This window comes from Symphalangus syndactylus, chromosome 20 (assembly GCF_028878055.3).
Source record: "Symphalangus syndactylus isolate Jambi chromosome 20, NHGRI_mSymSyn1-v2.1_pri, whole genome shotgun sequence".
NCBI classification, from domain to species: Eukaryota; Metazoa; Chordata; class Mammalia; order Primates; family Hylobatidae; genus Symphalangus; species Symphalangus syndactylus.
Window position 1 is genome coordinate 67,117,321 of NC_072442.2, and position 13,456 is coordinate 67,130,776.

The following is a 13,456-nucleotide window of genomic DNA, read 5'->3' on the forward strand; positions in this document are numbered from 1 at the left end:
GCTGCGGCAGAAGCACCTCGGTTCAGGAGAGATCAAGGAGGTAAAATGTATGGGCTCAGTAGCAGGGGTTCAGAGAGGGCAGGAGTCTGGGCGTTTTGGGGTTCTGTGATCCCTGCAGTTGGGCAGAGTAGGGGAGCCAGCTCTGGAGAGAGGGTGGGGGGCCAGCACCTGAGGGCCGTTCAGGTGGACCTGTGCGGTGGGCACTGCTGGGTGGGTGCTGCAGGTCTCTGCCCTCGTGAGGACAGCACAGGACTCTGAGCCTGGGTCCAAATCCTGGGTCTGCTGCTTACCAGACAGGTCATTGGGCACGTCACCGAGCCTTTCTGTGCCTCAGTTTCTCCAAGCAGAAGATGAAGGGAGGGGAAGAGTCGTGTCTGCCTCAGAGGGTTGGTTGTATGAAGATGAAAGGAGCGCATTCGTGTAGGAGGCCTGGAACTGTTAACCTCGGTGTTGGTTAAAGAATGGGAATGAGACAATAGTGTACTCAGCGGTTCTGAGCCGGGGACAGTCTTGCTCCCTCATGGATGTCTGGCAATGTCTGGCGACATTTTTGATTTTCACAATTTCGGAGGGGTGCTACTGGCATCTAGTGGGCAGAGGTCACGGAAGCTGATAAGCAATGTACAGGACAGCCCCCTAGCCACATCAGACAAAGAATTCTCTGACCCCAAATGACATTCAGTTGAGAAACTCTAGTCTCAATGGTAGAAACACAGAAGGGTCAGCGGGCCTTCAGGGTGGCTGAAGCCAAAATGTTCCTGGGGTTCGCACAGTGAAGGGAAGTCGCAAAGGGAACCTGCAGGGTCAGAGATGAAGGGAAGATCGTGATTCCACAGCCAGTGACCCTTTGCATGCGTGTTTCTCAGTGAGCGGAAGAGTTCACGGGCCTCCTCTCATTTGGCCCCCTGCGGCTGGGCAGCTGCGGAGCTGGGTTCAAATCCTGGTTGTAGCATTGACAGATCCACCTCTCTGAGCCTCAGTTTCCTCATCTGTAAAAGGGGGTGGAAATACAAATTCCCTGGTTTTTTTTTTTTTGAGACGGAGTCTCACTCTGCCACCAAGGCTGGAGTGCAGTGGCGCAGTCTCGGCTCACTGCAACCTCCGCCTCCCAGGTTCAGGTGATTCACCTGCCTCAGCCTTCCAAGTAGCTGGGATTACAGGCGTGTGCCACATGCCCGGCTAATTCTTGTATTTTTAGTAGAGACACAGTTTCACCATGTTGGCCAGGCTAGTCTCAAACTCCTGACCTCGTGATGCACCCACCTCAGCTTCCCAAAGTGCTGGGATTACAGGCGTGAGCCACCGCTCCTGGCCTGATGTTTTTGTTTTGTTTTGTTTTTTAAATAAGACTTAAATATTGAAGGAATGAATGAAAGAATCGGTAATCAAGCCCGGCACCCACTTGGTGTTAAATAAATATCAAAGTGAGGAAAGTTTTGAGTAAAGGAATTAGAGAGTCTCTGCAGGTTGCTGAAGGTCACCAAGGGCAGAAGGGACCTGGAACAGGTCTGGTGACTCTTGGCCGGCGCTTCCCACACCACACAGTGATGCTGCCTCTTACATACCTTTTCTCCACACACTATTTAACCCCGATGGGCTGCTTTTCACCCCCAGCCCCATGAAAGATGTGCTTGGTACCCACTGGATCAGGGTGGGCTTGGGGGGATCTGGGAAGTGGTTTCATGCTGTTTGGCTGAGTCTGGGGAGAGGCAGGGCGGAGCGGGGAGAGGCAGGGCGGAGGTGGGGAGAGGCAGGGCGGAGCGGGGAGAGGCAGGGCGGAGCGGGGAGAGGCAGGGCGGAGCGGGGAGAGGCAGGGCGGAGCGGGGAGAGGCAGGGCGGAGGGGGGGAGAGGCAGGGCGGAGGGGGGGAGAGGCAGGGCGGAGGGGGGGAGAGGCAGGGCGGAGGGGGGAGAGGCAGGGCGGAGGGGGGAGAGGCAGGGCGGAGTGGGGAGAGGCAGGGCGGAGGGGGGGAGAGGCAGGGCGGAGCCGGGGAGAGGCAGGGCGGAGCCGGGGAGAGGCAGGGCGGAGGTGGGGAGAGGCAGGGCGGAGGTGGGGAGAGGCAGGGCGGAGGTGGGGAGAGGCAGGGCGGAGGTGGGGAGAGGCAGGGCGGAGGTGGGGAGAGGCAGGGCGGAGGGGGGAGAGGCAGGGCGGAGTGAGGGAGAGGCAGGGCGGAGGGGGGAGAGGCAGGGCGGAGGGGGGAGAGGCAGGGCGGAGGGGGGGAGAGGCAGGGCGGAGGCGGGGAGAGGTGGCCTGACGTGTAGTCTCCATAATCTCAGATATCTGATCATGGTCATTTCCTACCTGGGCTTCCTGGGGCACAGAAGAGGACTGACAGGTGACACAGAGGTGTCGTAGCCCTGGGTGGAACTCCTCGATTCGAAGCCCCACGAACCAGCCAACAGCTTCCAGGAAGGCTGCACTGAGCTTCATACCCTCGGCCAGAGGACAGCCAGAAAGTCAAGTGGCCATCCTGCCAGCAGGGCACAGCGGGAAATGTTGACACCGGGCTCTGCCACCACTCACACACAATTGCGGAATTTTATTACACGATGGATGTCAAACCCCAGTGTACAAATACGAGATAGATAATATTCTTTACCATAAGTCCCACATGTCCAGCTGATTCTCACAGTATGCTTTTACTGGTATTTGCTTCACCTTTTTATCTGTAGCCAACTTAAGGCTGCAGGTGATGAATGTGTGTAATTCTGACATGAATGTGGACTGATATTACCATGTTTGTTAACAAGTATTTTATATTTATATATTATATATACATATATATTATATATACATATATACATATACATGTTATAGACATAATATATACATATATGTATATATTATGTAACATATGTATATATGCATATGTATTATATATATATTTTATACACACACACATGCACACACACACACACACACACAGTCTCATGGCGCCCGGCCATGAGTATTTTGTATTAAGAGAACTTCATTCATTTGTCAGTGACATGAGTCATTTCTTTGCTGTATCCGAGAAAAGTTTTCAAACCCCAGAAGGATATCTCCTCAGTTTTCTTTTGTGCTATTCACAATGTAATGGCTGCAGACACAGCATGTTTTGAAGTTTAATGTAAATTCCTTTTTTTCTATTAGTTCCTTAAGTCTAGACAGTAAAACAATCAAGCCACGATTTGTGGCATGTACCAGTTTCTGTGGTGTAAATACACTTGTCGTGGCTGATCTCAAGCTACTGACGTGACGTCCTCCGACGTGGAATTGGGAAGAAGATACACTGTAGTCACCATCTTTAGGGTGTTTCTACCACGTAGATACAATAGACGTAAGAGCACAGATAATCATAAAACAGAGAAAAATAAGTAGGAAGTGACGAATTTCAAGTATTCATTACCTCTGTTGAATATAATTTATTGAACTGTAAGCTTATATATAATTCAACTTTTAAAAAATGGCCTGAGTTGAACAACCCGCTCACCACAATTCTGTAATCTAGGAGGTGGCTCTCGTGGGTTGGCACAGGTCAGCTGGGGTGCCTGGTCCTGGTGGAGGGCAGGAGGCCCCCTTCCCCTGGCCTCCCTAGCCAGTCCCCCACATGCAACCCCAGTGGCCTCCACAGCTCCACCCTCCTTTCATGGCCGTTCTTCTTTTTCTTAGATGCCAAAAGCAGAAACTCCCCGAGATCGAACCTGAAATTCCGCTTTGACAAGCTCAGCCATGCCAGCTCTGGTGCGGTAAGGATGCAGTGAGCGCCCCACACACCCCACACCCCACACTCCACTTTCCTGCAGAGACCCAGCCGTCCTTCCTGAGGCCAGAGGAAGAGGGTTCAGACATCCCAGAGGGGGCTCCCCGAAGGAGGCAGGGGAAGCTCTGGGGAGGTCTGGCTCCAGCGGGTGCAGGCCGTGGCTCGGGGTTCCAGCCACCTTTGCCACAACTCCCAAGCTAGAGCTACACCTCTGGACACGGCCAGGCCCAGATGTGAGGTGGGAGGTGCTGGTTCCTGGGTCCCCCAGTCCCTTCCTGAGCTCGCCAGACTATCGAGAGCTCCAGGCCCAGATGTGAGGTGGGAGGTGCTGGTTCCTGGGTCCCCCAGTCCCTTCCTGAGCTCGCCAGACTATCGAGAGCTCCAGGCCCAGATGTGAAGTAGGAAGGGCTGGTTCCTGGGGTCCCGAATCCCTTCCTGAGCTCGCCAGACTGTGGAGAGCTGAGTGCGCAGAGCCGCCGTGGGAGGGGCCTGTGCTGTTTGGTTATTTAAACTCCTGTGTGGATTTTTGTTGAAACAGGGTCACTAATGTGAAAGTGGAGTCCTTCGCCTGTCCAAGGTGGGTTGAGTGAATGTCCCGCTGTGGCCGTGAGGGGGGACGTGTGTTTCTTTTAGATCAGGGTACTAGCGGCCTTGTAACCTCAGAATGGCCGGAGAGATTCCACCCGCTGGGGATGTCCAAAGAGTCACCTCCTCGCCCCTGAAGACCTGCGACGGTGAAGGAGGGGCAGATGGCCTGTGTGTGGATGGGAAGGGGGTTCCCAGTGACACTGGACTAGATGTACTAGATAGGCCTCCCTTCCACCGATGGGGTCTGGTTCCCGCAGGCAGAAGGGGAGTCGCCCAAGCCCGCTTCTGGCCCAGGAGAGAGGAGTTCCTAGTGCTCCCTTGCTCCCCTGCCCTCAGGCAGCTGTTCCCTCCTTATGTCTTTGGCAGAGGCCCTGGGCTGAGATGTGTTCTCCCTTCCTGCCAGGAGATGCCCCTGGCAGTCAGCACTGTGAGGGACCACCCCAGGAGGCCTCTGCCCCTGCCTGCTTTGAGGGGGCATGTGGTTTCAGCAGAGCGGCCGTGGGTCCAGCTCGCCCCCTTCAAGGCCTGGATTTCTGCTGGGGAAGTCACCAGAGACCCATCTGAGCCCCCAGCCCTCTCCCCACATGGGGCTCCAGGGGTCAGAGTCACAGCTGGAGCCAAGGGGAGGGGTACAACCGAACCCACTCTATGTTCAACCTGATTTATGAAAAAGCAGAAGACAAATGGGCATGTGGACCTTCATCCCCGGCTCCCATCACGCACTCCAGACGCCACTGCCCATCAAAGCCATGGCTATGCGCAGCTTCTCGGGCCATGCTAGGTGGGGCACCCTTGCATCGGGTGCCCTCCTGCTCCTAAGTGTATCCGGTGGGCTGTAGCCATGGGCAGGCGCGTTCCCCACCCCTTCCTCCCGACGTCCGCATCGTCTCCTTCTTCCTGTACGGAATGTTCGCTCATCGCTTCCCTCCTCCTTGTCTCCTCAGGGAAGCCCCTCGTCTGTCCTGGAAAAGGCTCCTGTTCCAGCAGTTTGGGAGTGCCGTCCACGACCCTGACAGTCCCAGCCCCGCCGCTCCCCGGCCACCTGCCCACAGATGTGCTGTTGGTCCAGGTGTCCCAGTCTGGCCACAGCCCTGCCTCCGCCCTCACCTACATGCCCTCCCAGCACCTCCCATCTCTGGAGGAGGCCTCCTTCCTCAGGTTCCTCCTGCTGCTGACCTCCCAGTGTGATGTCCGGGTCCCTTATCATCCTATTCATCCTGGAGAGGAAAAGTGTTGGGCAAAGGGGGATCTGGGGAGAGCTTAGCAGTGACTGGGGAGCTGGTCTGCCTCAGAGACAGAGTTGGGGGTGGGAGCAGATCCTCGGTGAGGGTCTTGGCCACAGGGGCAGTGCCTTCCTAAACGTGGCAGGCTTTGCTACCAGGAGCGCAGTCGGTGGTGGAGGCGTCATGTTCCCAGGAGCCAAGATTCGTAGCATCCTTGAGGCCATCTTGATAAAATTCGGCGCTATTGCCCCCGTATCTCTGGAGCTCTAAACCGTCTATCTGCTTCTGTGCTGAACGCCTTTCCCATCTGCTGACATAGGCCCAGGGCTGCCCTGCCCCTGCTGCCAGTGTACCGTGAGCGGGGCTCCAGCCAGTTCAGGCTCAGAGCCACAGCTGGACGGGCCGGGACCGTGCTGCACACTTCCTGGACTGTGGCAGGAACTTTGGGTCCCACCCAGTTTCTCCCGATTTTGGCTGCTGCGGGGTGGCTGGTGGGGGAGGGCAGTCCTAGAGGCAGTCTCTTCCCTTTGAGAAGATATTTTTCCTACAAAGGGGTGGGAAGCCGGGAGTGAGAAGGAATTCAGGGAGCGCCAAGGAGTCAGTGCTGGGATGCTGCTTGTTGGAGTCAGTGCTGGGATGCTGCTTGTTGGAGTCAGTGCTGGGATGCTGCTTGTTGGAGTCAGTGCTGGGATGCTGCTTGTTGGAGTCAGTGCTGGGATGCTGCTTGTTGGAGTCAGTGCTGGGATGCTGCTTGCTGGTTGAGGAAAACCTCAGGGCCTGAGGGCCAGGTCAGAGCCCAGGTCTCTGCTGAGAGGGGAGGTTCAAAGAAGACGTAGTTATCTCCCCTCCCCACTTACGTGGGGAGAGAGGTGAGTGGGGGATGACTTGTAGGTTCTGATCAGGCCCCTGGGTGGGGAAGGGGCACAGTGTCCCTCAGCAGCTTATGCCCCTGGAGTCTTGGGGGGCCCAGCCTGGCCCTGGGGCCTTTTCCAGCTACTGTGCCCTTGGGCAGCTGCGTCTGGGGCTCAACCCCCCAATCCTATTCCCCTCTCCAGCTGCAGGTCTGTAGGCAGCTGTCATATCTGAAGGGTTCCTGCAACCTGGGCCCCATCTGGGTGTGGTTCAGACCCTGTGACTCACGTGCCACCCTCACCCTCTGCAGAGCCCCCTTGCTGGGACAGCCAGCTCACCTCCGAGGACACCACCCCCCGGCTTCTCCCACTTCCGAGTCTGCAGCGCCATGGGCTTCTCTGCCGATGGGCCCGGGTTGGGGTTAAGGTGGGCATCCTCCAGGTAAAACGAGCCTGAAGAGCAGCCTTCAGTGCAGACCGGGCTGCAGAGTGACACTGGCTGGGCACCTGCCCCATGACCGATGACAAGGATTTCCAGCCGAATGCTTTATTCCCGTAGGGATCTGGACCTATGCCCCAGATATAAATACTACACTTTTTTTTTTTTTTTTAACTGACATTGTGAAATTCTCCCCATTGCTTTTGCCATTCAAGCAACATTGCGATCTTTTTTCCCCGCCACGTGTGTGGGAATGATTGAGTCCTGTGTGCGGGCTGGAGAGTTCTCCCTTCATTAGTACTTTCCCTAAAGGACTAGTCTAGTAACATTTATTCTTGTTAGAAGGTCAACAAAATATCTGTTTAGCTTTTATGAAGAGTCACCGTAGCCGCCCCCACGGCTGGGAAGAGGCCCGTACATTCCGGCCGTGTTTTGTTGGCTCGGCTTCTGGAGGCACCGGAAAGGTCAAACTGCATTTCTTTAAGGACAGATGCAGGCTCCGGCTTGCCGTTCTGGGAAGCCGGCATTACAGTTGCTTGGTGGGTGGGCCGTGTCACATTGCCATCTGAGGTCCTCTGGGGTTTCCAGGTTGTCACCACGCTGTCCCATTTGGGAATCCTATACCTGCCTGTCCCCACTGCGCTGGCTGACCCTTGCTACCTGCTGCCTCCTGGGAGGGTTTTGTCCCTGCCTCTAAGCTGGTGGGCAGGATGGCTGGGTGGCCCCTAGAGAAGCACAGACCTGAGATGGGGTCTCCACGCCCGCTTTGCTATTGGAGTGATCTGAACAGGACCCCAAATGCCTCTTCCCTGTGATCATGCCTCACTATCTCTAGAAGCTCCATCCTGTGGCTTCCAGAGTCTGCACTTCCAGCCCACCCGGGCAGTGCTGAGAGGGAGGAGGACAAGGATGGCCCAGCCTCCCTTCCCTCCCCTAGACCACGGGGCAGGCAGCTCGGGTTCCTGGAGGGCTGTTTCCCCCACGCTCTCTCTACATCTGCTCTGATCTCAAATGTCTTTCCTTTTATGCTGCGCCCGGTCTTGGGGCTCAAAGATTTGCTCAGACCTCATTGGCCCTTGTGACTAGGCTCATCTAGATGGTGCTCTTGCTGGTGTTTGAGGTATTTCCACTGTGATCTCCACGAGGGGATGTTTTCCGGGACACATCTCCGGCTCTGGGAACTGCCTGACTCACTGAAGAAACTACTTTTCAGGCACTGTAGGGCCACCCATATGCCTCCAGCTCAGTTGACGCTTAAAAACAGGTGTGGAAAAGCTCGCGATGGCAAGTCTTAACGAGAGTGTCTGTCTATGCCAGTGAATGTAAAAATGACATTTCTTGAAAAAGATTCAGTGGTTCAGCTTTGTCAGCATCATCTCAACACCCATGCCTGCTGGTTCCTTTTAGCATCTCATCCAACCATGTCATCGTCCAGATGAGAAATCTTAGCCCAGGTGAGGGGAATAACTTGCTTCAGGTCACACAGCTGACTGGTGGCAAAGCTGGGATTAGAACCCTCAACCCAGGGTCCCTTCCTCTGCAGCGCCTACATGGTTGGTTGAATAAGCGGCTGTGTTTCCTGGGGCCCTGGGTTTGGGGGAAGCCAGTTAGCTGCTGCCTTGGCACTGGCATGGAGGTGAGCAGTCAAGGATGCTGGTGAGGCCGCAGTTTCTGCTCTTTTTCACCAGGAGGGGTAGTCTCTTGGATTTTTCAGTGAGGACCCTTGGGCTTTGGATGCAGCTTGAACTGAGAAAACGAGGAGGGAAAGGGATTCAGTGAACTGTTTCTCAGCGGGATTGGTTCTTCAGCTCCAGTGTGTAATGGGGGCGGAGGCCAGGGAAGAAGATGCTGTTCACCCACCCTCAGCTTCCCTTTTCCTAAATTAAGAGGAAAAATGGTCAAAGAAAAACTCTTCATTTCTCCCTGTTTCTTAAACGAAGATTATTAATAGAAACTCAGGCTCCCGTGACAAGGCAGGACAACAGCCTGTTTCACTTTCCTCCCCTGACCCTGCCAGGTGCCAGCTCAAACACTACCTTTCTCATTGCTTTCTAAGTCAGTCGAGACAGACCTGTTTTAAGCAGTCGGGGGTTCGAGTAGATCTCATGGGTACAGGCGGCCAGCAGGGACCAGGCCAGTCAGCCATGCTCAGGACCCCTCGGCTCCTCCCCCCAGCCTCTAGCTACCCCGTATTGAGGCGGGGGGAGGCCAGTAAAGTTTCCCAAGGCTGATCCTGCAGCCTGGTGGGGCTGGCTGGGGTATTCTTTTACCAAGCTCTGTTTTACCGCCAGCCCCTTGTCCACCCCGATCCCACGTCTCCCTCCCTTCAGCTGGACCGTGTGCCCCTTTGGGAGCAAGAAGACAAGCCCCACTAGGGCCAAGGGCAGCAGAGCCCTGCCGAGTGAGAGGCTGTGGGGCGGCGGCTCTGTCCTGTGCCTTACCAGCCCTGGGGAGGGGGCCATTTGGCTGGAAGACTGGAATTTAATTGCCATCGTCTTTGATTTTGTGACATTTCTGCTTGGAAGCGTGAACCCTCCCCCCTCCTGCCCCGTAGCATGTGCGCAGCTCTCTCTTGTCTTGGGTGTTACCCTTGGACCCTCCAGCTCGGGGACTGCTGGCGTGTGAGTGTGCAGATTCCCCTGTGTGGTCGAACCTAAGAACTGTGGCTTGGAAGTGATGCTCCACGTGACGACGACTTTCCTTTCTTTCCTCTTAGTGAGGAGGTGATTTGTAGATCCCAACTGCCTATGTAATGTAAATAATGTACATTTAATTTATTGCTATGGTAGCACATTGTATTTGTTAATGTACAAAACAAATTCTAAAGGTTGACAAATGTATATTTTGTTGCTTAAATGTGTCTTTGCAGAAATTGACAATAAATAACATATTTTGTGTCCATCAGTGTTCAGAGTTCTTCGCATGGGGCCCTGGGCCTGGGGGTCACTGCTCAGTTCACTGGAAGTTGCATATTCTCCGGCCAACAGATGTGTTACTTTAGCCTGAGACGTATTTTTAAACATTTACATTAATTGTTGATGTTTAAAAAACTGACGACAATTAGAAAAGTGGCCGGGCGTGGTAGCTCCCACCCATAATCCTAACATTTTGGGAGGCTGAGGTAGGAGGATCTCATCAGCCTAAGGGTTTGAGGCCAGACTGGGCAACATAGTGAGGCCCGATGTGTACAAAAAAAAAAAAAAAACAGCAACAAAAAACAACACCAAAACCCCCTCAAAAACCCTAAAAAATTAGCTGGGCAGGTGGCACGTACCTGTGGTCCCAGGTACTCAGGAGGCTGAGACAGGAGGATCACTTGAGCCTGGGAAGTCAAGGCTGCAGTCATCTGTGATTGCAACAGTGCACACCAGCCTGGGCGACAGAGTGATACTGTGTTTCAAACCAACAACAGCAACAAAAAGGCCCTGCGCGGTGGCTCACGCCTGTAATTCCAGTACTTTGGGAGGCTGAGGTGGGCGGGTCACTTCAGGTCAGGCTTTCCAGACCAGCCAGGCCAACATAGTGAAACCCTGTCTCTACTAAAAACACAAAATTTAGCCAGTTGTGGCAAACACCTGTAATCCCAGCTACTCAGGAAGCAGAGGCAAGAGAATCTCTTGAACTCCGGAGGCAGAGGTTGCAGTGAGCCAAGATTGCGCCACTGCACTCCAGCCAGGGCAACACAGAGCAGGGCTCTGCCTCAAAAAAAAAAAAAAAAAAAAAAAAAAAAGAAATTTTACATAAATCCGAATTCTGCTTCTTTTAAAAAAGGGCCGGGCGCGGTGGCTCACGCCTGTAATCCCAGCACTTTGGGAGGCCGAGGCGGGTGGATCACGAGGTCAGGAGATCAAGACTATCCTGGCTAACATGGTGAAACCCCGTCTCTACTAAAAATACAAAAAAAAAATTTAGCCGGGCGTGGTGGCGGGTGCCTGTAATCCCAGCTACTCGGGAGGCTGAGGCAGGAGAATCACTTGAACCTGGGAGGCGGAGGTTGCAGCAAGCCAAGATCGTGCCACTGCACTCCAGCCTGGGTGGCAGAGCGAGACTCTGCCTCGGGAAATAAATAAATAAATAAATAAAAATCAGATGCTGAATCTACTCCTCAGGCATGAGTTGGTCAGAGTTCACTGGAATCTTTCCCCTTTGACTGGGACCTTGAGTGTCCCACAGTCTCCACCGTCCCCTACTGTTTACACCTGGAAGATTTCACTCATTCCTGTTATCTGTTGGCCTCTGTCATGGCTGAGTTTGAGAGCTTGGCTGTTCAATGATTCGTGTCCATCCTGCAGTGTTCTCCCTCTGCCTGCTTCTCACATTCCTCATTCACTCCTTCCAGGTTTCCCTCACGGTTGCATGCTCTCTCTTCCTGTCCTCCTCTGACTCCTGAATGGCCCTGTTCTCACATACACTTTGCTTTACACTGATTGGCTGTACAGCTTGAAGTAATATCTGCATTTCTTTTCCTGAATAATTTGAAGGCAAGGAACAGGTCTTTAAGAATCTGCTGGTCAAGCGCGGTGGCTCACGCCTGGAATCCCAGCACTTTGGGAGGCTGAGGCGAGTGGATCACTTGAGGTCAGGAGTTCAAGACCAGCCTGGCCAACATGGTGAAACCCCGTCTCTACTAAAAATACAAAAATTAGCTGGGCCTGGTGGCATGCACCTGTGATACTAGCTACTTGGGAGGTTGAGGCACAAGAATCACCTGAACCTGGGAGGCAGAGGTTGCAGTGAGCCAACATTGCACCACTGCACTCCAGCCTGGGTGACAGAGCGAAACTCCATCTCAAAAAAAAAAAAAAAAAGATTCCGCCATGACTTCCTTTTGTGGTCTTGGGCAAATTCGTTAACTCTCCATGATTTGCATTTTCTTTTGTGTATAGTTAGAACAATAATTCACATACCTAGCACGAGGAGAAAAATGAATTTATTGGGAAAGAGCTTTGAGAAATGGCAAGTGTTATGCAAGCCCCAGAGGTTCGATAATAATAATACGAGCAACTGACATTGAAAGCTCACCATATGCTCAGTGTTTTCCCTGGGTTGTCAGTTCTGTGATCACACAACATGCCAGTTCCTAAACATGCACCATGGGAAATGGTGCAACCACAGGGCTTATGGGAAAAAATGGGGTTAGGGACATAACACTCAAACACTTTGTCAGCGACACATAAAAATAAAAAGGCAGGAACTTGATAACAATTTTACACGTGTTACATGATTGAGAAATACATAAGGGCCACGATAAAGGCAGTTTAGCTTTAATAAGATGGGACGTTTGCTTGTGGAATTGGTTGTTGGCAGGTTGTGAAGAGGTGGAAAGAGAGCTTTTCTGAAATTGGATGGACAGTAACAGTAGAGGTGGGTGGGTGTGGCCCACGGCACATGGCGTATTGAGGCAGCTGGCAGATGTTGGAGGTATGTGGGTATTTTGTGTGTTCCTGTACAGCTTGATTTAGCTGGCTGCCGGTTTTTGCATTCACCTCATATTTCTCATGGATGAGGAGCATAAGCTAAAGTGCAACTTCCGTGATACTCCAGTTGTTTGCTATTAGATCAAATACAGTGGACTCAATTTCCATTTTCAACACAACTGCCATAGCAGAACTCACTTTTTTTTTTGAGACGGAGTCTCACTCTTTCGCCCAGGCTGGAGTGCAGTGGCACAATCTCAGCTCACTGCAACCTCCGCCTCCCAGGTTCAAGCAGTTCTCCTGCCTCAGCCTCCCCGGTAGCTGGGACTACAGGCATGTGCCACCACGCCCGGCTAATTTTTTGTATTTTTAGTAGAGACGGGGTTTCACCATGTTGGCCAGGCTGGTCTCAAACTCCTGACCTCAGGTAATCCGCCTGCCTTGGCCTCCCAAAGCACTGGGATGACAGGCGTGAGCCACCGCCCCAGCCCCGAACTCACGGTGGTCATCTAATTTAGTCATCTGAAAAGCCCATGAAGGCATGTGTTACGATTCCCGTTTCACTTAAGGGATCAGTTTCAAATTTCAGTTTGGGATCCAAATCTCATATGCTGAGCTCAATATGAAAGGAAGTTCCAGACTTGGAAGGTTCTAGATGCACAGAAATGTATCAGGAAAAGTGCGTCCTGGCTCTCTCTGGTTTCCCCGCCCAGCTTGGAGCCCCCGTCCTGGAACCCATGTGTCCAGCATCCTAGGCTTCTGCCATCACGCTGTGCCAGGTGGTGCCTATCTGAGCCCATGGTTACAGGCGTCTTATTTCTTGGGCTTTAGATTCCGCCTGTTGAGTCCCCTTGGCTGCAAGTCAAGCTTCATCTTTCACACAAACTCTCCGTGCCCATCTGCACCTCATGGTTCGGCTGCTTCCTGGGTTCAACCCTTCCTCCCAGGAGCTGTGAGGTCACCTATGCCTGGACGCTTTGTGGAGGTGGAACATGTCCTGTCTCTGTGGGAAAATGTAGGAGGCATGGAAGTCATCAGCTGTGCCCGTCGGTATTGTCCCTTCAAGCCTGCAGGCTCTCCTAGGGCTCTGAAAGCTCCCCAATCAGTCTAGGTGTCGGTGGTCAGGTGTTCTTTCTCCCGAGGTGGGCACGCCTCCAGGTTGGGGCTCAGTTTTAGTACTCTTAAAATCTGTTCTCT

General features: G+C 53.3%; 1 protein-coding gene across 12 annotated transcripts in view; it reads left to right on the top strand.

Annotated features, from left to right (window-relative positions):
* The window catches only part of RAP1GAP2 (RAP1 GTPase activating protein 2), a 284,239-nt gene extending 274,496 nt beyond the window's left edge, over positions 1-9,743 (top strand). For all 12 annotated transcript variants that reach the window (XM_055257978.2, XM_055257983.2, XM_055257981.2 and 9 more), the window contains 3 exons: positions 3,651-3,727; positions 4,280-4,318; positions 5,274-9,743. In XM_055257978.2, the coding sequence (XP_055113953.2) occupies positions 3,651-3,727; positions 4,280-4,288 (86 nt within the window). In that variant the 3' untranslated portion in view covers positions 4,289-4,318; positions 5,274-9,743. The remainder of the gene's footprint in view (positions 1-3,650; positions 3,728-4,279; positions 4,319-5,273) is intronic.
* Positions 9,744-13,456: the final 3,713 nt, after the last annotated feature.